Source organism: Mytilus trossulus, chromosome 12, assembly GCF_036588685.1.
Source record: "Mytilus trossulus isolate FHL-02 chromosome 12, PNRI_Mtr1.1.1.hap1, whole genome shotgun sequence".
NCBI lineage: Eukaryota > Metazoa > Mollusca > Bivalvia > Mytilida > Mytilidae > Mytilus > Mytilus trossulus.
In genome coordinates, this window is record NC_086384.1 from 12645166 (window position 1) to 12669720 (window position 24555).

The window sequence follows — 24555 nt, forward strand, 5'->3', positions numbered from 1 at the left end:
TTACTACCAACTGGTAAATTTAAATAATCTTTACCATTCAGTGATAACAAGCAGTTTTTTTACATCTTAATATTTTATGATGTATTTAAATGAGTAGTAATTGTTGCAAACTCCATTAGAATATTTTAATTGAAATTAGTTTTGGAATAAGGGAAAGGGGGATGTGAATAAAAAATTGGGTTCAATTTTTCTCATTTGAAATTTCATAAATAAAAAGAAAATTTCTTCAAACATTTTTTTGAGAGGATTAATATTCAACAGCATAGTGAATTGCTCTAAGAGAAAACAAAAATTTTAAGTTCATTTGAATACATTCATTCTGTGTCAGAAACCTATGCTGTGTCAACTATTTAATCACAATCCAAATTTAGAGTGGAATCCAGCTTGAATGTTGTGTCCATACTTGCCCCAACCGTTCAGGGTTCAACCTCTGCGGTCGTATAAAGCTACGCCCTGCGGAGCATCTGGTTTTATTTACAATGCCAGTTTCAACATATCCAGTAAGTGGTTTTAGGAGCATGTTCAAATCCGACAAATTTTTGATGACCGAAAGTATGCCCTCCATGGATACAGTCATGTATACAGAAGTTCCCAGTAAACTTTGCCTTTGGTTTATCAATATTTTAGAACTGCGTATGTATGATAGCTGTATAAATTTTGTGTCTTGATATTGTTTCCGACAGTCTCGTTTCAAACCCATCCCAAGATTTAAATGTTTCAACGTAAACAAAATTAGTAATAGGAATCTTTTCGTCCATTGTTCAAAGTATACAATGACAGCAATAAGAGTAGGTGTGCAGTTAAATACTAGTAAAACTTAACACTTTTCTCAGTCCGAGTTCTCAACAACAAACCATTGAACTATATTTCACGCCTTTGTCACTCCTTATCTGATTTAGTATCTCTAAGAACACCAAAACCATTAATACGTAAAACTATGTAAACACCATTTGTTGAATAATAATATTTATTATTTATCATTATTTCAAGTATTATATTTAGTAACATATGAACAAGGATTTGGTTTTTTTTTTTGTATTGTCTTACTATACAACCCCTTGATATGATAGAATTAAGCAATACAACTATAGAAGGTTTAAGTTTAATAAACCTAGCGCACATTGTTGTTTTTCATGTAACAATAACGCAATGTAACCGTAGCCTCAATAATTATTGTTACATTCGTAATTAATCGGTTCCTTACCCAACTTTGCATTCCGGCAATTAGTCTCCAATGTAACAATAATATTTTTATTATTGTTACATTTCCATGTAATCGTAGCCAGTGCCTAACATAAAACAATAGGCGAGACACTGGGTTCCGCGGAACCCTTACAAATGTTTACTGTTCTTTATCTACATGATAGTTGGCATGATAATAACCAACAAGAATATGCGCCAATAGAAGACAATACCATGCAAGTATTATGACTTTTCCATGTTTAGTGATCGGTGAAATATTGAAAAATGTTTACTAAATTATAATAACGATAACGCTCACATTTCATATTCATAACTACTCTATATGTACTTATATATTTATGGTAATCTTTGCTATAATAACTTTCTTGTATATATAATCAGCTCGTAATCACAACAAGATCAACTGTCTATCTGGAAGGATTTATCTAACCTTGTTCTCCTTTCATGTTATATTTCTTCATTAACTTTTCGAAGTTTTCTTTTCATTAGCTATGATAATCGTAAGCAATTATAGATTTTTTTATGAATGGAATGGTATATGATTTACAATTTTTGTCTGTTGGGTTTCTTTACTTTTCTAGATTATATCGATTATCTTAATGTGTTGAAGACCCATTGGGGGCGATCGGCTCTTTTTTTACTTTTTTGTCGGGATGTTGTCTGTTTGAAATATTCAATATTTTAATTTTCAATTTTGTTATAAAATCTTAGGAAATATTTTTTTATAAATATGTTTAACCAATTAGACATGTATTAGTTTTAGTGCCTTTGTACTAGCTTTCAGTTAACTGTGAGTTCTCTCAGATCTTTTCCTTGTGTCTTTTTGTTGTTGGGATGTACAAGTACCCGGCCACGTCCACTTATATTTGTCCATCTGATGAGTTTTAAAAGCCTTTTTCAACTGATTTTGATAGTTCATTCTTATACCACTGTCCAAAGTTAGGAGGAGGGTTGGGATCCCGCTAACATGTTTAACCCCGCAATATTATGTATGTATGTGCCTGTCCCAAGTCAGGAGCCTGTAATTCAGTGGTTGTCGTTTGTTTATGTGTTACATATTTGTTTTTCGTTCATTTTTGTTAAAAGAATAAGGCCGTTAGTTTTCTCGTTTAAATTGTTAAAATTGCGATTTCGGTGTCTCTTATAGCTGACTTTGCGGTATGGCTTTGCTCATTGGTGAAGGTCGTACGGTGACCTATAGTTGTTAATTTATGTGCCATTCTGTTCTCTGTATGCGAGTTGTCTCATTGGCAATCATACCACATCTTCTAAGTTTTTTATATGTATTGTTTGCACTTGTCCTAAGTCGGGAACCTGTTGTTCAATGGTTGTAGTTTGTTTATGTGGTTTATCGTTTCTCGTTTTTCACATACATTAGATCGGTTTCAGCTTTTTTTAGTCATTTCGGGGGCCCTTTACGATCCTTTATAGCTAGCTAGTCGGTGAGAGCCAAGGCTCTGTGTTGAAGGCCGTACTTTGATCTGTGATGTTTTTTGTTTTTTTTTACAAATTGTGATTTGGATAGAGAGTTGTCTCATTGGGACTCATACCACATGTTCTGTCATCTAATCAAGATTGTTTTTCTTACAAAAGATAATCATATTAATGACATATACAACCATCTCATATATATCTTATTTAAAGTTTAGGACATTTTTAGCTAATACCAAATGAGAACTTAATATAATTTTATTTGGAAATATTGAGCTGCCCATTGTACACATTCTGTCCTCCTCAACGCCCATGTTGTGTCAACTACAGATGCTCCATCTACTTCCGAGAGATCTTTACGGGAAGCTAGTGCAGACATCGGTACAAATAAAGGTCGCAAGTTTATTTCTTTAAAAATCAACGCATTCATTGAAATATCTTCACAGTATCTTTTGCTATTCCAATCAACGAGCTTCGTATCTTGCATATATTTCACTAAATATTTACGATGAAACAACATTGTTTTACCAATTGTTAAAGATGGATTCTTACCCCTAACAATGTATTCGTTCATTGAATTGACGTAACGCATATCTCTGCTGATGCCCACTAATCTGTCCGGATTTTCACTCCATCGTAATAACATTATCGACAGTAATGCTTCACTTATAAGAACATCGTCATCGATTACCATGACAGCATCAGTACGTATGTATTGAGATACATTAAAACGGTTATTCATGCTGTTAACTTCCGATTGAATGAAAGTAATTTTCGGTAAATTAATATTTGGCGTAAATGATGCGTTTTTATTATTCCATAATAATAAAATTTGGTCTATCATCTGATACTTGGTGTATGCAGGTAGGATCTCGTTATAGTTGGGGAACCTTTTCGTCGAATATCCCATAAGTACAATAGTGACACCACTATTTCCCACACAAAGTGTATCAGCTCCTACTAGCATAGCAGAAGTCAGATGAGGATAAATAAACATACATGGCTCAACATAATAACTTACTTCCTTTCTCCAGTTTTGCAAATGTTGATGCGAGATCATTATTCTGATTTTACTAAATTTAAAAATGGCTGCTGTTGCTTTCGCGGTAAAATTGTCAGTTTGTATGAGTATTATTGATTTCGTATTGTCAAAATCATTGACCATCATAAGCTGACTTTGTAAAAATGTAGAATTAACATTTGAAACAAAAAATATTACAGTTTGTTTGCCTTTACTTTGCTCAAAGCAAGCAGGATGTTGTGGGATAATGGTTTTTGCCACCATATTACGTCTGCGGCCAATGAAATATACACCTTGATTCTTCAGTCGACGTAGCTCCTCGGTGTCCCAAGAAGCATACACTTCTTCAAACATAGACATGATATGTTTTGCAATCACGGTTTTGATACGAATTGGGTGCAACTGAAATTCACGATCATCACCCGGTGGGGTAGCTACACCTCGGTAATTATCCCAAAGTCGTTCATGCCAAATAAATAGTCCATTTTCTTTTATCAAATTGATAGCCGAATTAAGAATAGATAATGCATCATAAACATGTTCAATAACATTAATCATGACAAGAGAATCAAATTTCCTGGTATTATTAAGTTCTTCGGCCGGTATAGATAATAAAGTAGTCGGTAAATTCATAAAAGTACCGTTTTTGTAAAAGCAACGTTTTACGTGCGTCATATAATGAAACGCCATTGGTTCTACCAACGTTATACTGGTTGCATTCTTGTCTTTAAGGATCGTCTGTGACTGGGTAAAGGGACCTGCGCCAAGCTCGATGATGTCACCTAAATTGTCTGGTAACGATTGGTAGAAATTAAACGATTTAGCATGAGCCTCATTCCGATCTGTTGCAGTTTCACGCTGATCCCAGGTTACCTGTTCGACGCTTTGAGCACCATGCCATCGTTCACAAGAGACTGACAAAGTACCAGTTACATTGCTATAGAAACATTCGTCACTCCATTGCGAGCAATGTTTGTTGTCGTACACTGCGCATGTATCTCCATGCCATGGTGGTTTACAAAATGTTTTGTCTAGAAAAGTTATACTCTTCGGCAAGTTAGTTACCGGAGTGGTATTAACAGTCTGGGCTTTAACTTTATAACTGCCAATGCACCAACCCTTTTGGGCGCCTCTGTAAATCCAACCTTCAGGAACATGCATTTCAATTTCATGAACTAAATCGTTATTCTTTAAATAGTCAACACCTTTCAGCACCGCCGGCCAAGATTTAGAACAATCATCTAACAGCAATAGGTTATTGACAGAGGCGACTCTTGCCATGGTTGTCATGTCTGTCTTTGGAAAGTGAGCATGGTGGGCACCGTCTACATGTATCAGATCACATTTTCCTGCAAACTGGGGAACGGTTTTTGTAGAGTCACCTTTCACAAGCGAAATTTTACGGTCACTAAATCTTTTCCGTATCCAGTCAATTGCCGAGTCTTCATATTCGGCTCGATCCCACATATCAAAAGCTGTATAACTAGCAGAATCTGTTGAATGTAGAAACAGTGTTGCACTATGTCCTCCTGCAAATCCGATCTCACAAATTGTTCGTATTGGGAACTTTTTACTGAATTCTTTGATCGCAGATATATAACTTTCAACCTGTATCTTTCCCTTTCCGTTGTATATATTTCCTGTTAAAATAGAAATTGTGACAATTAAAATCTTTATATAAATTGACAAAAAAAATATTTTTGACTGTGTATAGATTTTGTATTTCCTAGTATGATGAACAAAACGCATCACAAGTGGGAAAAACTTTTTTTTTCAAAATGAGATACGCTTTCGAATATATTTGTTCATTGCTGACGGTCGTACAGTGCTAAATAGACCCATTGGTGGCCTCCGGCTGTTGTCGCTTTGACACATTCCCCATTTCCTTTCTCACTTTTAAACTCTGTAAATGAAAAAAACAGAAGTAGAGAGATGAAACGGCATTCTAACTTCAATGATGGAAATCTTGATTCTGGTCATAAATATATAACAAAATTTAGATTTATTTAAAGTTATGAAAAATCCTATTTGTCAAATAAGACTGCCATTATGTAATTGTCCATGTTCATGAATAGCTATTTATCATGGCTTAGTTTTGTCCTGTATAATGAACAATGCAGTTGAAATTCGTGCTCGTGCATATTGCACCTGTTAGCGATATATTGCACAAAAATTAAAGAAGTTAAACCACTCGATATCTAAATCAAATATGCTACGTACGTACTTCTCATAGAATTCAGTTTTGGACAGTGCGTGAACTGGTGACAAAATATTATCGCCCCTGTAAACAGTGGGCTCTTCTGACTAGAGGTAATCGGTAAAGAATAGCGGGAAATGGTGTACATTGTTTACGAGCTTGAAATGAGCTAACACAGACGAACTGAGACATGTCAACGTAATGTGAATATGATAATGCACCAGGTAAATTATTAATTGTTAAGTTTATCACCTCATCGTATCTTCATATGATAGGTAAATAAGTGAATTTTCGATTTTAAGTGTCGTCAGGGTTCAAACCTGGAATCATGCCAACCTTTCATTATTTTTTTTTTTACTAACCTATAGTCGGAACATCTTGATTTTCTCCAAATTTGTAAAGTTAATTATGCTGCTTGACATATATTTTTTTTGGGGAAAAAAATTGATATGCAGTCAAATGTGGCAGTTTTTAATATGTGTTGCTATGTGAAATAAAGGGAAGTAAATTAAAGTAAAAGAAGGCGCGCTTTTTCAAATAGTAAACAATTTAATTCAGATGCATAGTATTTTGTCAAATGATAAAGAATATCGTAGAAACTTGCCAGAAATTCATCTAATTTATAAAAGATATACAACATGACATACTGAAATCTGAAAAGGGGTAAAACCACCATACCTTGAATAAATTCAGTTAAAAAAGGGGTGGGGGGGGGGGGGGGGGGTAAAATGCTACGAAATTTAGATTTTATTTATTTTTTGTCGACAGCCAAAAGATGATTTGACATGTAACTAACTACTTTTTCAATTTCATTGTAAAGTAAAATTGGCTTTTTTTGGGGTCTCTGTTTATTGTGGGCTGATGTTTTCATGTTCTCTTTGGATTGCCAAATAATGTTATAATCATCTAATTGAATGTTCAAATTATTTTGCAGCAATGGTGTGTATGGAAGGAAGACTGTCATAAAACCCAACAGTTCCGGATGGCCCTTTAAATAATTGCTTAACATCAATAGCGATGTAAGATTCAAGTGTTTGATTTAGCACAAGTTTAGCCAGGTTTTCCTTGTAATTGTGGCAGAACAACCACTAGACAGTGTCATGCATTGAAAGGATATCAAACGGATATTTTATGGAATGATTCTCATACATATAAAATCATATGCATAGGAATGTGGAGCTAGTGTCTTTCATGCAGCAATTTTTAATTTCTAATATAAACTCTGAAAAGACAAGAGCATAGAAATGTATACCAATGAGAAACATTCTTTGTGAATAAAATCATTCCAAAACTTAAATGTGTCATTAGTGTTGCATTATTTATCAGTAGAGATAATCAGATTCCAGTAAGATTGTCCAACTGATGGTTTTTGTTTGTAATCATTTTTGTAAATCTTAGTTGTTTTGACAATCCGGGCTGTGCATGTTGCCCGGCTGCCCCTTTCAGTGTGATACAATATTTTGTTTATGATAAACAATATCACTGATTCAAGACTGGAACGGACCCCTTTTAGGCAGTTAGTGCGAATCCTTTAGGTTTAAACCATTTCATGCAATACGGGGGAGGGGGAAGATTTTTTTTTACAGAGTCAAACATTTTTCCTAATAATAATACATTGAGATTTAATATATACTTTGTTATATGTAGTGTGTATATTAAAGTATTGCCAACAAAATTCATCAAATTTGGGATCATAATATTGTTTAAGAAAAACCCTTACCCCCTGTACATCATAAAAGTTCATAATCTTCTGTAACACAAGTGCATGGTTAATTCGGATCACATATTTTCTATTCCGATGTTATAAGAATTCGAAGGTTAATATCATTTACAAATCATTCAAAAAATTTCTGGGATTTTTTTTTACTATCAACGTTGAACCTCGAGGTTACATTGTAGTAAAAAAAAAATACCAATAAAAACGTTGAATGTAAATGATATGCACCTTTAAATCTTATATTGTAGGACTCATGTTGTTCAAACATAATGTGTTGATCAATTATGTTATGATGATTTTGATAAACTTCACATTAGGTAATCTTTCACGTATATTGATTACATTATATCGAGTTGTCCCAACGATATACTTGTCGGTGTGCTCGATCATACGAATTTACCGACATTCATATAGACAAAATGACACAACTTTGAAAAATTCTTGTGACGAAACTACATTTCGGAACACGTTAAAAATTGGATACCCAGAAAGCTACATTATTAAGGTTTGATATATATTTTTTTCAAAAAAAAAGAAAAATATGCAGTCAAATGTGGCAGTTTTTTACACTCCCCTATGTTGAACAATAGGTTGTTCAATTAACAGCATGTTTGGCAATTAAAAAATCATATATTAACACATTTAGCTTTAACATATACTTTATTTATAGTGGTTGTATAAAAGTTTTAATACGGTTTTGTGTTTTAAGAGATATTCATCCCTATGCATATCGGGTTTTATGCGTAAATTGTCTCTCCTTTTTTTAGACCTTTTCTATCTCTTTCATAAGAAGAGACACTTTTCTATTGTTCTAGTGTCACTGGAAATCCCACTGTGGACAGGTAATTTCGACGGTCAGTATCTGACGAACTTGATTGTAAGGCGTGCTTGACCAATCATGCAATTAACCCAAATTATCTTCATATATATACTACTAGTTCTTCTTAAATTCGTATTTACTTGTGTATATTGAATTTTGATACCTTTAAATAAAATGTATAAAAGTAAGGAATGTGGTGATTGCAAATGAGACAATTATCCTCCAGAGTTGAGGTGAAGTGTTAGTTAGCAATTATAGGCCGCCCTACGTCTTCACAATGGAATACGTCATTTCGTATCTATATTTATATTCGGCCACAAAATGCCCCCGACATGGATAATAGGAAACAATTCAAGCGATTAAACTAACAGTATCATTCTTTACAAAATAAATCACTAATAAGTTGAATAACCATATATGATAATGTCAACCACTGTACTACTGGGTAGGAATATAACAGTATGCGGTATGCATGGGTAAACATGTTTCAAAGTGCATCACCCTCCACCTATAACATAGAGCAGTAGTGTCACGGGGGGGGGGGGGGGGGGTAACTTCCAATTATTGGGTATACGGGGATGTGCCAAAAATATGGGTCATAATTTTGCGAGCTTTTATATAAGAATGACCCTCCTTTTTAATGACATCCTATATTAAAATGCATTTATGTTTGAAAACTGTATATTGATTTGGGGTATAATCTACATATCATATAAATATGCTCTTGAGAATGTTACATTATTAATGGTCAATTATTAATTTCACCTTTCAAATAAATTCCCAAATGAACCCCGGAAATTTGTCTCCTGATTTGATCTTCAATAACTTTATTAATGAAATGCACATTTATACCCCTGGGGGTTGAAGGCATATACAAACAATACAATACAATATACACAATATAAAAATTAACATATCAAACATCATATATAAAGTGGTAAAACAGTAATATTTATGCAGGCGTTGTGTCCACTCCCCTCAGTGCAAATGACTTTTTAATGAACGGAACAGTAAGCTGCATAATATCAAATGAAGATAGAATTAATTGTAATCTTTCTGTTTCAGACAAATTAAAGTATTCTGGACATATATTATTTATATCTTTTTCAAGCTGATTACGTAAAGATTTATTAATTTTACATTTTAAGAAAAAGTGGGTTTCATCTTCAACCGCATTTAAATTACAATGTTTACATATTCTATTTTCTCTTTGAATTCTTTTATATCTACCCCTCTCTATTTCCAAGAAATGGTCACTTACTCGCATTTTACATAATAATTTTCTATTTTCAAAACTATTTTTAGAAATGTATTTGTCTATTTCATATTTTGTTTTTATTTTACTGTACAAGAATATTTTACTGGTTTCATTAGTTAATTTTAATTTTTCAAAGAAAATATTTTCAAAGCTATCTTTAAGTTCTTTTTTAATATTTTTTGAGAATGACCTCTTCTCTTGTTTATAGTTTATATCCTGAATTTTATTTATGTCTAATTTATTTACATTGGCTATATTTTCTACATATGAAAACCATGAGAATATACCGTTAGTGCTAAGCCATTTAGATAAACAAAATGCATCATATAATAAAGGGTTATTTTCATCACTAGAAATTCTTGCTAAGTACTTCAATGATTGTACTTTAATAAAGACATCTATGGGATACTGAGCTAGTTCTGCTCTTGCAGCTATATTGACAGATTGTTTACTAAGCCCGAGTATATATTTGCAAAATTTTAAATGTGTCTTCTCCACTTGGCTACTATCAATCATTGATAAAATATCAAATTTACTCATGTCTTTAATTTGAGCTCGTCTTTCAGCTCTTATTATTTTTTCATAAAAATCCATATACCAAATTTCAGAGTTATACATAAGAATAGGTTTAACTAGTGATTCGAACAATTTTTTGTATACTTTTATAGACACATTTTCTAAAGGAGAAAGATACTTAAAAATAGAAAACAAAACTTTAGTACCTTTCTTAGCCAATTCAGTGTGTGATGAAGTCAATTTCCCAGATGCTTCAATTATATTTCCAAGATATTTATATTTTAAAACTTTTTTTAGTTTGTCACCATTTAAGTAAAAATCATATTTATTATATAAAATGTTTTTCTGTTGAAAGACCATTATCTTAGTTTTTTTGTGTATTTATTGTGAGCTGCCACTTATTACAATAAGAATTTAGTTTATTTATAGAGTTCTGTAAACCTTCAGGAGTTTCAGATAATAACAAAATGTCATCTGCAAACATAAGGCAGCTGATTGACATATTTTGCAGAGTCACTGGTTTACAACTTTCATCAAATATTTCTGGTAGATCATTTATTTAAACATTAAATAAGTTTGGACTCATATTATCCACTTGTTTCACTCCTCTATCACTAGAGACATATTCAGATATATTCTCCTTTAATTTTACTGAAGCTTCAGCATTCTTATACATATTTTTTATCAAATTGTAAAATTTTACACCAATTTTCTCATTTTTTGTTATTTTGTACAAAAGTCCTAACCTCCACACTGAATCGAATGCCTTTTTTAGGTCTACAAAACAACCATAAATCTTTTTCTTTTTATAATTTATATATTTATTAAACAGAGTCTTTACAATAAAGACACCATCTGAAGTCCTACTATTCTTCTTAAAGTCTAGTTGATGGTGACATATATTATTTTCAAATAAAGTAAGTAATCTACAATTTATAACCATATTAAATAATTTACTTAGACAGCTCATCAGAGAAATTCCTCTGTAGTTTGAAGGATCAAGATGATCCCCACTTTTAAATAATGGAATTATAAATGAATTATTCCAATTTTCAGGATATAGAGAGGTAGATAATATAAGGTTAAAATATTTAGCTATGGCTGATATGATTAATGTGTATGTAATGTTATTTAACATTGTGTTAGATACAGGTATCATACCAGAATGTTGGACCAAAGGAATAATGGTTCCAATTTTCAAGAACAAGGGTTCAAAATCTGACCCGAATTCTTACAGAGGTATTACTCTCAATTCATGTCTTAGTAAAACATTCACTGCTGTGCTCAACAATAGATTGAATAAATTGTCAGATGAAATAGGCTTAATTACAGGAGCACAGGCTGGGTTCAGAAAAGGGTTTTCTACTATGGATAATATTTTTATTTTACATTCACTTATTTCTCTATATTTTTCATTTGGTAAAAAATTATTTTGCTCGTTCATTGATTTCAAAAGTGCATTTGATACAGTTTGGAGAGCTGGACTTTGGCAAAAGATGCTACAATATAATATTCAAGGCAAAATATTGAGAGTTATACATAATATGTATCAGAATATCCAGACATGTATTAGAATGGGAAAGGATATTTCTGCATTTTTTAGTTGTAATATAGGAGTGAAACAAGGGGAGAATTTATCCCCCTTTCTGTTTTCTCTCTTTTTGAATGATCTGGAGAAATTTTTACTAGATAATGATGTTAAAGACCTTGAAAATATATCTGATAAATGCAAAGAAACCTTATTATGTTATGTAAAAATATTTATAATATTATATGCAGATGACACAGTTATTTTATCTGAGTCAGAGGAGGATCTGCAACATGCATTGAAAGTTTTTGAGCAATATTGTAATGAGTGGAAACTCACAGTTAATACAAGTAAAACTAAAATTGTAATTTTCAGCAAAAAGAAATTCAAGGTTAAAGCAGATTTTGAAATTTATGGTAAAAATATTGATGTATTAGACTCATATACTTATCTGGGTATTGTATTTATTTTAATTATAACGGCTCTTTTTGTTCAGCTAGAAAGAAATTATTGGAACAGTCCAATAAAGCATTGTATGCACTATATAGAAAGATTAGAAATATTGCAATACCCGTAGATATAATACAGCTTAAGCTTTTTGATTGTCTTATTTTACCTATAATGATTTACTCTAGTGAAGTATGGGGATTTGAAAATAAGCAGGGGTTGGAACGGATGCACTTGCAGTTTTGTAAAAATATTCTGCACGTGAGGAAAAGTACGCCAAATTTTATGGTTTACGGGGAACTGGGTCGTTATCCCATTGATATTACTATTAAGCTACGTATGGTTATGTTTTGGAATGATATGCTCTCAAGTGAGAATACATTATCTAATACATTATATAGACTTATGATACAACTTCACCAGAGTAAACCCACACAATTTAAATGGGTTACGTACATTAAATCCATTTTTGATGAATGTGGTCTTACTTTTATATGGAATGATCAAATACCTATGAATAGAAAAATATTGAAATCTCTTGTCAAACAAAAACTTGTTGATCAGTTTATACAACAATGGTTTTCTGTAATTAATAATTCTTCTAGAGGAGAATTCTATGGTAAATTCAAAAGTATATTTCAATTAGAACCCTATCTACTTCGATTAGGAAATACTGATAGATTGTATATGGCTAAATTTAGATGCTCAAATCTTAAATTCCCAATTGAAACGGGAAGATGGAAAAATATTTTAAAAGAAAATAGGATATGTCATCTATGTAATCAAAATATTGGCGACGAATATCACTATTTGTGTGTTTGTTCACATCCTAGTATATCACTTCTTAGACAAAATCTTGTACCTAATTATTACCTACAATATCCATCGAGGCAAAAATTAATCGGTTTACTCTCATTTTGCAACATAAAGGTGTATAGGAAAGTATGTACTTTCCTTAGAAAGATTACTTATTTTTTGTAGATGCAATTTTTATACATTTATATATATTTATGTACTCACAATCAGTGAACAATAAGAAAGAATTCTGTACATATGTAATCCTTTAAACTCAATAGGTAATATATAAAATGTATATGTCTCAATGTCATGAAAATCACGTGCTATTATCGTACACTACTCTGCTGTCGATTTATATGTATACTTTATTATGTTTTGACCTCTTGTACACGTTCGTGTCTGAGGAAATAAAATATTTTGTCTTGTCTTGTCTTGTTAACATTACAGAACTACTATGTTTTATAATTTCATAACATATTTTATCTGGTCCACAACTTTTCCCACTTTTTTATCTTTTAATTTGTGTTTTTATTTCAGATATATTTATTGGTGTATCACTTTCTTTTGATGTTAGCAACTTCTCTGTTTTGCATAATTCTTCAAAAATACTTTTCTCAAAATTTTTATCTATCATTTCAGGTTTACACTGATTATTAAAGTGATCTGCAAACTGACTTAAATCTAGCATGTTATCATCATTCTTGTCCTTATTAATTTTTATTGTTCTTAATAGTTTCCAAAATTCCTTGCTTTCATTCGGTGACATGTTGTCTAGTTTAGGGACCTACCATTTGATTTTTATGGGGGGGGGGGGGGGGGGGGGGCTAGGATGAAATTTGAAAAAAATAGGCAGGACAGGAGTTTTGAGTAAAAAAAAAGGCAGGATGAGCATCTTGGTAAAAAAAAAAAGGCAGGATGACAATTTGGGTAAAAAAAGTCAGGATAAACTAGTAAAAAAAAAGGCAGGACCGAATAGAGTAAAAAATAAAAAGGCAGGACAGAGATTTCAACTAAAAAAAAAAGCAGGACAAAATTTTTCCTCCTAGCCCCCCCATAAAAATCAAATGGTACCTCCCTTATTCAGAACATTAAGTTTAAATTCTCTTTTTTTAAGTTTAGAAACTGTTTTTAATTGTTTAGAATAAAAGAAGTATTTCAGTCTTATAGATTGATAAAAGGGAGATAACTTTATTTTTTTACTATACAGATTAAAAGTACTTCTTAATGCAAAAAAAATTGAGTCTGTCCAGTTTGATATTCTTTTTCTTTTCTTTTTAAAATATCTTTTTCTCATACACTTATGTGATAAAGTTATATAAATGTCTGAAATTAAGTCTGTAGCTCTGTTCAGTCCATCTTGAGTATTTTCTTAGTTTGTTTGTTGAAAATTGTTTAATTCTTCATATATATATTTTTCTTTAAGCTCATTCTCAAGCAAGAGTTTGGAAGTGTTTGTCCACTTGAATTCAAAATCTATTTTTTTATAAATATTATTTATATTTGGCAGTTTTCCATCACATTTTAAATGGGTAACAATTTGATTATGATCTGAAAAGTATGATGGAGTTTTTACTATAAAATAATTCACTGAGGAGAGTAGACTTTCACTAGTTATTGCATAATCAACTACACTGCATCCTTTCATGCTAAAAAATGTCATATTTCCTAACAAATCTCCAATAAATCTCCCGTTTAGAATACGGAGTTGGGCAGAAACACAGAGGTCTAGTAAATCCCTCTCTTGTGGGTTTATGATTTTATCTTGACTTTTTCTAGTCAGTTGAAAATCTGACTTGTAGTTATCTGGTAAAATATGAGTCAAATTTATGTTGTTTTCATCATTTGCTACAAAATCAGAATAATTAGATACTCTTGAGTTAAAATCACCCATTAACAAAAAAAATTCCTTTGCTAGAAAGGAAACTTATTTCTGATTCCAAACCTTCATATTCATTATTGTAATGTGGGGAATTCTTTGGTGGAATATATATGCCACATATATACAAATCATCTTGAAGTCCAAAAAATGACTTATCAAGTTTCATTCATAATCTATTCTGAGATTTGGTTACATTTTTTAGATAAGTAATCCCTTTTTCAAACTTTTTCTTATAGTAAACAATAATACCCCCACTATTTCTTTTTGCTTTATTAGCTTTAGTTCTTTGCTTACAATAATAATTATATTCAGGTATTTGGACATCAGGTTCTACCCCTTTCCAAGTTTCTATCAATATATTTATGTCATGGTTTATCAATTCCAAGAAATCAGGGTCTCTGTGTTTCTGTCCCAATCCATGAACATTCCAGCTAGATATAGAAATAGAATCTATAGATGAAAACATTTGTTTTGTTTTCATATTTATTTATAAAACATTTAATTATGCAAGAAATTTCCCCATTCAAGTACATGTACATGTATATTAACTCATATGAAACTTAATTTGAACATATTTATCTTTTTCTAAGATGCTTTAATTATAACAAAAAGTATATATTTTTTAAATATATATGTACCAGTATATATAATATACCCAAATCAAGATAAGCATTTTGTATCTATGCACATTCCCTTATATACATGCAACTACATGTGTATATGATATATAAACACAAATACGTAGACGGTTTGACCTGTTAAAATTCCTTAATTAATATGGAATTTGTGTGTGTATTATATAAATGTATATATTGAAAATAAATTCCATTTTTATCAAATCTCAAACAATGCTAAAGAAGTTAAAGTAATTCCAAAAATAGCGCTTTACTTTGTTGTTGTTTTATTTTATCATTACCTTTGAAACATAGACGTTTCTCTTTATTCTAAATAAACATGTAAGTTAATATTGGTTCATATTATGACTAGATGATAAAGTTAATATTGGTTCATATTATGACTAGATGATAAAGTTATTGCCAATACACATGATTCTGAGGTCAATAACATTTTTATTTATTTTTCTGTTATATTTTCAAGTCCCAAATAGAAACTGTACATAATGAGTTTAAATTTCATTAATTTCTATGTAGCTATAACATATAATAAAATAAAATATCTAACTATTTAGTTGTACAATTCTTTCATTAGAGTTGTTAAAACCCATTTAAGCTTTTCCTGAGTATTTTCATCTTTATGATGGAAGGATTCCTGCATGTTATTTTTATCATGCCAATATTCATTGTGATTCTGATTTGAGGGTCCAGACTGGCTGTACATATAGCTATTTTGTTGTTCATTCTTTCCATAATTATAGTTATTTCTTTGTTCTCTTGTATACACGTAAGGTTCTCCATATCTATCTGTATTGTATCTTTGCTTATTTACATGTTTATTTCTGTTTTGGTAGTTTTGATTAGTAGCTTTATTCGGCCAATTGTCAAAATACTCCTTCAGCCCCATCATTTTATTTAGAACTGTTTTGTATGCTCGTACTAGTTTTGGGACACCGGTTTCGATAGAAGGATGAATTCCATCGATTATATCATCTTCTCTTAGGTGTGGACAAGTAACAAAACTACAATTATAGTGATCACTTATTTCCTTTAATCCTAAGTTGAACTCTGCCCTCCTTTTTTTCATACATCTTTCTCCAGATTGTGTTCCTCTGGAACCTAGGAAGTAATTCACAAAGTACAATTTTTGTTGTTGGTATACATTTTTGGTATGTATAAACTAGGTCTTCAACTTCTTGTAATACTTCACTTGGGACTTTCTTGTTCAAATCATTGGAACCAATTTGAAAAAGGGTTACCGTAGCTTTTATACCCTCATTTTCTATGTGTTTTTTTGCACCACCAACTGTTTTGTCTTTTATAAGCGTTGCAACTATCACTTTTTTGTCTTTGTACATAACTTTAGGATTTATGTGTTTCGTAACTGAAGATCCAATGATCCATAAGTCAGTTGTGATGTATTTGTCATTTACATCACATATTTCATTCTTTTTACTTTCTTCTGTCTTTGAACTCTCATTTTCATTATTTGTTAATGTTTTCTTGCTTATGTAAGAAACATGACTATTTCCTGGTTCTGATTCTTCAGGTTCATTTTCTAATATACTAAATTTATTATGCAGGTCTACATTTACCTGGATGTTTGGCTCATTTTCATCTTCTTTATCTTGTTTAGCTTTATTTTCAAAGTCAAATTTTTCAAATTTGCTTTCTAAGCCTGAAATTTTGGTTGTTAATTCAATCAGTGTTTCAATAAATTTACCACAGTCATCATGGTCAGTTTCACATATATGATTTGTACTATTGACATTATTTTTGTCTATGTTGTGTTCTATTTTCTCAGAAAGTGAAATAAGCTGATCAACTTTTACTTCCAATTTATTTATTCTTTCTAGTATTTTCTCATTACTTGATTCAAAAACCCTTTTCTCTAGTGATTCAAGTTTAGTGTCAAATTGTTTTGTTATTTCTAGAATTTGGTTATTTCCAATTTGCACTGATTCAGGACATCATTTTTTAAAGATACTGTTTGACTAATGTGGTCACTCTCTATAGTATGTAGAACTTCAATAATATCTTTATCTGGTAAGCTCTCATTCATACCTTCTTGTTCAATTTCTGTCTCTTTTTGTTCTGTGTCTAAGTCACTGTCAGTTGAAAGTTTGTCATTATTTTCTCCTTCTTTTCTTATAACTACCAGATTAGACTTTTCTTTAAAATCATTTGATACTTTTTGATCAGTTTTATAGACTTGGGTATCAACGTTTAATGGACTCTCTAGAGGCATAGTATTTATTAGTTGGTCAGGCTCCCCTCCCCCTTTTTTCATAATATCTTGTACTTTATCGCTTATTAGTTTGAATTCAGTTTCAACCCACTTCTGTGTTACTTGTCCTTGTACCAAGCAATTGTATGTTGTGTAATAAAGGGTAATAGTAACAAGTTTTTTCCCTTTAAGGTTCATGTGGACCCTATGGCTAAAATGGCCGTATTTTCACCTCAAATTTTTCTCTGAGTACCGGCAAACCTGTGCACATGGAAAAGTTTTAAGGCATAGCATGCCCTAGATAAATAGAATTCAAATGCATTGTATGATTTAGAAAATTCATAACTTAACTGGATTTTGCCGTACACTTTTTTTCGTCTCTGCAGAAGATGATAAAATTAACAAACAGTTGAGTTTACCTTGATATGGTCCACTCGGGTACACAGTTTAAATAACCAATTATTGTCAGGTATCTATTGTCCATCTAATGTCCATGTCAATTAAAAATGCTCACTTTAATTTTTACCTGTGGGGAAGTTCTCAAACCAGTTTCCCAACTTAGTTTATTTTGGCACCTTCTGTAGGAATGAAAAAAGTGCACGGCAAAATCCTGGTAAGTTTTTAAATTATTTTTCTAAAACATAAAACATACTTAAAATTCATTTATCTAGGGCATGCTATGCCTGAATTTTTTTACAGATGCGCTGATTTGTCTGTACTCAGAGTAAATTTTGAGGTGATAATACGGCCATTTTAGCCATAGGGTCCACATGAACCTTAACAGCTATCTGCGTTACTCGCAAAGTGGAAAGGGATTAATATAAGTTGCAAAACTTGTTTCCCAATCCACTATAAATAAATATGTTTAAACTAAACTAAACTATCTGCGTTACTGTTTTTGACAGGTTTGTTGCTGGGCACACAGGTTGAAAGGGAGCTTTTTCGTCTTCTAAAAGGATTTTTCTCAATTTAATATCGACCAAGTGACTTTAATGCTATCATTTTCCCCGAGTTTAATGTAATATCTCAACAGGAGCACACGCCTCCATAACAATACAGATTGTTTATTTACTTTAAAAGTTATTTGTTTTGGGTCGGTTTTCAACTCCACCATACCAGATTTTGGACTTCCGGTTTTACTCATGACTAGTATTTTTTTCAAATACACGGTTGTTCCATAAATTATAAGTTGTTCTTCAAATTTTGGTTCTATGTTTCAATATTATAGTCTTTCCTATAATTATATGTCAATCTTGAGGTTATTTCTTGCACAAAAACAGTTTTAGCTGTTCACCATTTTCTCCATGTGTTTACAGTTAAAGGGAGATAATTACGTTTTGACGTCATATTTTAAATATCTATAATACTAAAATTACGAGGTCCAATTTGTCAGCCGTCATCACGTAAAAACGACGAATCAAAGAATTCAACTTTATATTTAACTAATATAGTACAAAGGTGTAGATTAAAAATTACACCACTCCAGGCCCTTTTGTTTTCCACGTAATTAATATTGCCAATAATTAAGAAGTTCCGGGTCGAGTCCGATACCGATACCAATAGTATAATATTCACCTGTTACCTATTACCTTATCTGTACGGTTCCGCATCTGACAAGCGCACCACCAAACGGTGTATTCAGGATTAATATGCTATATACACGGGTCATAATCACAGGGTTGACACTACTAAATTGTCAAATTGTGCCTATTGTAGTATTTTAATCAGTAAGACTTTCTAAGATAACAAATCTGGACTAAAAATAAGGCGTATAGGTACAGTTATCAATTTGTTTGTGGGCATGCATGACATAAAACAGCGAATCAAAGAATTCAACTTTATTCATAACTAATATATTACAATGCTGTTGATAAAAAAATACTCCATTCCAGAACCTTTTGTTTTTCAAATAATTAATATTACCAATACTTGATAAGTTCCAGTCCGACGGGTTCAAACAGAAAGATTTGAAAGCAGAGAAAACTGTGTATCTTATAATCGGCATGACTTTATCAGATGACAATACTAATACTAAAATAAGGCTTGCGCATAGTTATATAGTTTTCCAAATAAACAATATTACCAACAATTGATAAGTTCCAGTTCGACGGGTTCAAACAGAAAGATTTGAAAGCAGAGAAAACTGTGTATCTTATAATCGGTATGACTTTATCAGATGACAATACTAATACAAAAATAAGGCTTGCGCATAGTTATATACTTTAATTCATTCACAGACCCGCGATATCACGGGTGTGTTCTAGTTGTATATTAGTATAGGTCATTCTTTCTTAAATATTCATATAACTATAGGTACTGAATTTCAGTGAATGTTATATTAAAATGGGTACGTTTTTTGAGGCAAAAATGGCACACACCTACCAAAAATATATCGAAGTTGCCCCCCCCCCCCCCCCCCCTTGTAATAGTGTAAGCTAGAGCAGAACAAACTGTGAAAATCAGTTGCAATTTGGCAAACAAGCGGTACGAGGTGGTAGTAAAAACAGCTAACACAAAAGAGTAGACACAAATCACAGAAACAAGAACATTCGCAGTCAAAGTCAATCATATATAATAAATACATCATGTTTAACCAGGCTAAAGTGTTTAAAATCAGTTTACATCCAACGGATTTAGTGTAAAGACATCAGTCTGAGAAACGGTCGACCTTATGCAGTATGTCTGATTGTACACATGTAAATTATTAGTATGTTACATTAAATGCGATCTTGTTGCAAATACGCAACCAACAATTGGATTTTCTACAATATGTAGGTAAGAAAAGTTTGTGTTTCGGAGGAGTGTAAAGTTGGAGAAAATATAAGACAGAATAACCTTATTTATTTATCTATCTATTTACAGTTTTTATCCTGCTTTTTGGAATTCCTTACGGTGCATCTTCATAAAATATAGGGGATATTTGAAGGCGACGCATCGTAAAGAATTTCAAATTCCGTAAAAAAACATCTATAAATATCGATATGGAAAGACAAACCATTGCTAACTTTATATTGCTTGGTGTTGTGCCTTCACGAAAGTTTTCAAAACAACTTAATTATGTTCAGTAAAATTAGGGAAACCGCAAGGAGAATAAAAATGAGGGGGGTGTTCAAAAGACAACAACCCGACCAAAACACAGCCAAAGGCCAACAATGGGTCTGAAACGCAGCATGATATATCCACCAATGAGGCGGACCTCAGCTTGTCTCTGAAAACGGATGCATACTAGTCTAGAAAATTAACGGATGTATACCAGTCTAGAAAATTAGAAGTCACACTTAACTCCGATACTTGAAATGGATCCAAAACTGTTTATTAAAAACACACATGACTAACAAGAGCTAGAGGTTCCTGTTTTGGGACAGGCGCACAATTAAGGCGTAACGGGGTTTCTCGTGATAACTCAATTACTGTTGAACTCAATTACTGTTAAAATTTTAATTTAAGTAAAGTCTGACAGAAAACGCTGTACCCTCCCTTTCCTCTTTCCCACAAAAGCTGTAGATTTGCGGTGTGTCAACGGCGAATAGTTTTCAAAGGTACCAGAATATAATTTAGTACAACAGACGCGTGTTTCGTCTACATAAAATTCATCAGTTACGCTCATATTAAAATATTTATAAAGCCAACAAGTACAAAGTTGAAGAGAATTGAGGATCCCAAATTCCAAAAAGTTGTGCCAAATACGGTTTAAAGCTTGAAATACTTATGTCAGCCAACCACTCCAATAACTGGAAAGATGTGGTATGATCGCCAATGAGACAACTCTCCACAAGATACCAAAATGACACAGAAATTAACAACTATAGGTCACCGTACGGCCTTCAACAATGAGCAAAGCCCATACCGAATAATCAGCTATTAAAGGTCCCAAAATGACAATGTAAAACAATTCAAACGAGAAAACTAACGGCCTTATAAATATAAAACTAGAGCTCACCTTGGTCTATGTGAATATTATACAAAGGACGCAGATGGATTCATGACAAAACAAGTTGTGTTTTGGTGATGGTGATGTGTTTGTACTGAACATTCTTGCTGCATACAATTATGTCTATCTATAATGAACTTGGCCCAGTAATTTCAGTGGAAAATGTTAGTAAAAATTTAGGGGGTCAATTGACTATTTTGGTAATGTTGACTTATTTTTAGGTCTTACTTTGCTGTACATTATTGCTGTTTACAGTTTATCTCTATCTATATATATAATAATATTTATGATACTTGTAGTAACAAAAAACGGCAAAATTTCCGTAAAATAACTAATTCAGGGGCAGCAACCTAAGAACAGGTTGGCCGATCCATATGAAAATTTCAGGGTAGATAGATCTTCACCTGATAAACAATTTGAAAACGTCATGCCACATATTTTTTAAACTAGATACCCCAAAGATGATTGTTGCCAAGTTTGGATTAATTTGGCCATGTAGTTTCAGAGGAGAAGATTTTTTTTAAAGATTACTAAGATTTACGAAAAATGGTTAAAAATTTACTATAAAGAGCAATAACTCCTAAAGGGGTCAACTGACCATTTTGGTCATTGGACTTATTTGTAAATCTTACTTTGCTGAACATTATTTCTGTTTACAGTTTATCTCTATCTATAATAATATTCAAGATAATAACCAAAAAACAGCAAAATTTCCCTAAAATTACCAATTCAGGGGCAGCAACCCAACAACAGGTTGTCGGATTCATCTGAAAATTTTAGGGCAGATATATCTTGACCTGATAAACATTTTTACCCATGTGTCAGATTGCTCTAAATGCTTTGGTTTTTTGAGTTATAAGCCAAAACTGCATTTTACCCCTATGTTCTATTTTAGTCATGTCGGCCATCTTGGTTGGTTGACCGGGTCACGCCACAAATTTTTTAAACTAGATACCTCAATGATGGTTGTGGCCAAGTTTGGTTAAATTTGGCTCAGTAGTTTCAGAGAAGATTTTTGTAAAAGTTAACGACGACGGACGACGACGGACGCCAAGTGATGAGAAAAGCCTTAAAAATGACAGAAAAACAAATATGTAACACATACACCTGTACTCAGCAGACAGTAAAGGCAGCTACCTTGAGAAGCCAATAAATCCACGCATTGACCACAGCATTAAATTTTGGCGTGTAAAGTCCAGAATAACAGCTAAAGGACATTACTGGGCCGGCTATGTAGTAACATTTAAACTTTAAAATCGGCCACCCAGATACTATCTCTATGACTGTGTATAGTAAAGTATATAATAAACTTACCGTATATTTTACTCTCCGGTGACTTTTTACGTATTGTCACATCTAATTCGTCCAACAGTTTATACAAACTATCCTCATTATCACCTTCGAATGTTACTTTAGTTTCTATTGTTACCGAATTATTCACAGAGAACACCTGAACAGATTGTTGAAATTTCGCACGCAATATATTTTTAACAAATTCCACATGATCAAATCCGACGAATAAAAACAGAAGAACTAGAAAACACACAATGAGCAATAAAATTAGACATTTCTGAAATCTTCGAAACATTTGACTCATGGTTGTAATCGTGTCAAGTTAGCAAAATGCTAAGCGTACTATCAACAACTGTACAAGTGTGCGTCCGGTTAGTAAAATGCTAAGCGTACTATCAACAACTGTACAAGTGTGCGTCCGGTTAGTAAAATGCATCTTCGCTAGCCAAGGGTTACGATCCACTTTCGTTCTCTTCACCCTTGGCAGATTAAGCCAACATTTGTGAAAACAATGTTGCGCCATCTATCGGAAGATTAAAGTCACGCCCATTCCGAATACATTATTCTTGACCAATGGTAGCACTTGAACTCTTCAATTTGGAGGTTAAAACACGGTAGCGTCTAGATTCTACACACTTGATAAAGCCGGAAACGAAAATATACATCAACATTCATGCATTTGTGCATGAAACATACACAGGATCTTCTATAAATTGATTAAAAACATTCAAGATGTCACTAAATATAGTCGTATGTTTAAAGAATTTAAAGACTTGTTGCACAATAAACACGTGGCAATTGTTTAAAAACACTTTCTACATTTACACGTGATCATGTTTATGCGCTTTTTGATTGGATGCAGCGAGTTCCGACTGCAACCAGTAACAATCATTACCTTGTGTCTCCGAAATTTTATCTCAATCCGCCAAGGGTGAAGAGAACGAAAGTGGATCGTAACCCTTGGCTAGCGAAGATGAGTAAAATGCTACGAGCACCATGATCAACAATGGTACAAGTTTGCGTCCGCTGTTATTAAAATGCTACGAGCATCATCAACAATTGTCCATTTGTAAGGTTAGCAAAATACTATGAGCACCATCAACAATTGTCCATGTGTCTGGTAAATAAAATGCTATGAGCACCCTCAGCAATTGTTGTATTTAAAGACATCCACTTAAAACAGATGTATATTGTGACAAGATAATCCACTTCCTTCTCGGTTGTATTTAAATCGATGTAATACCCTACAGGATAATAATGTAGTGGTCACTACAATACATGTACAATGGTCAATATTAACTGTATATATAATATCTGCTTAATTGGAGAGCCTAGAGTTAAAGCATCTATTATTATAGGCGAGTGACTTATTTCAAAAACACGCTTAGTTAACGACTTTAATGCACCCACCTAACACACGGCTGTATTATATATCATTCGAAAGCTGATAATCTGTACTTTCTGTTTTGCCCGGTCGTAAAAAAATCGTACGGTGCATTTTTTGTTAAATCAAGGTCAAAGGTCATGAAAAAAAATCCAATTTTTGCGATTATTAAATAAAACGCTATTTTCCAATTCTTGTACCCTAAAATTTTTCAATGGATCATATGAACTTCATGGAACATAATACATAATTTCCAAATCAAACAAAAAATAAGAAATTCGAAGCGCAAAA

At 32.3% G+C, this 24555-nt stretch overlaps 1 protein-coding gene across 1 annotated transcript; it reads right to left on the reverse strand.

Annotated features, from left to right (window-relative positions):
- Positions 1-2874: 2874 nt before the first annotated feature.
- On the reverse strand, positions 2875-23585 carry LOC134692756 (uncharacterized). The gene is made up of 2 exons (XM_063553271.1): positions 22902-23585; positions 2875-5295 (listed from the first exon to the last, which is right to left on the reverse strand). Exons 1-2 carry the CDS (start codon positions 23182-23184, stop codon positions 2882-2884), a joined length of 2697 nt encoding a protein of 898 aa, XP_063409341.1. The 5' UTR covers positions 23185-23585; the 3' UTR covers positions 2875-2881.
- Positions 23586-24555: the final 970 nt, after the last annotated feature.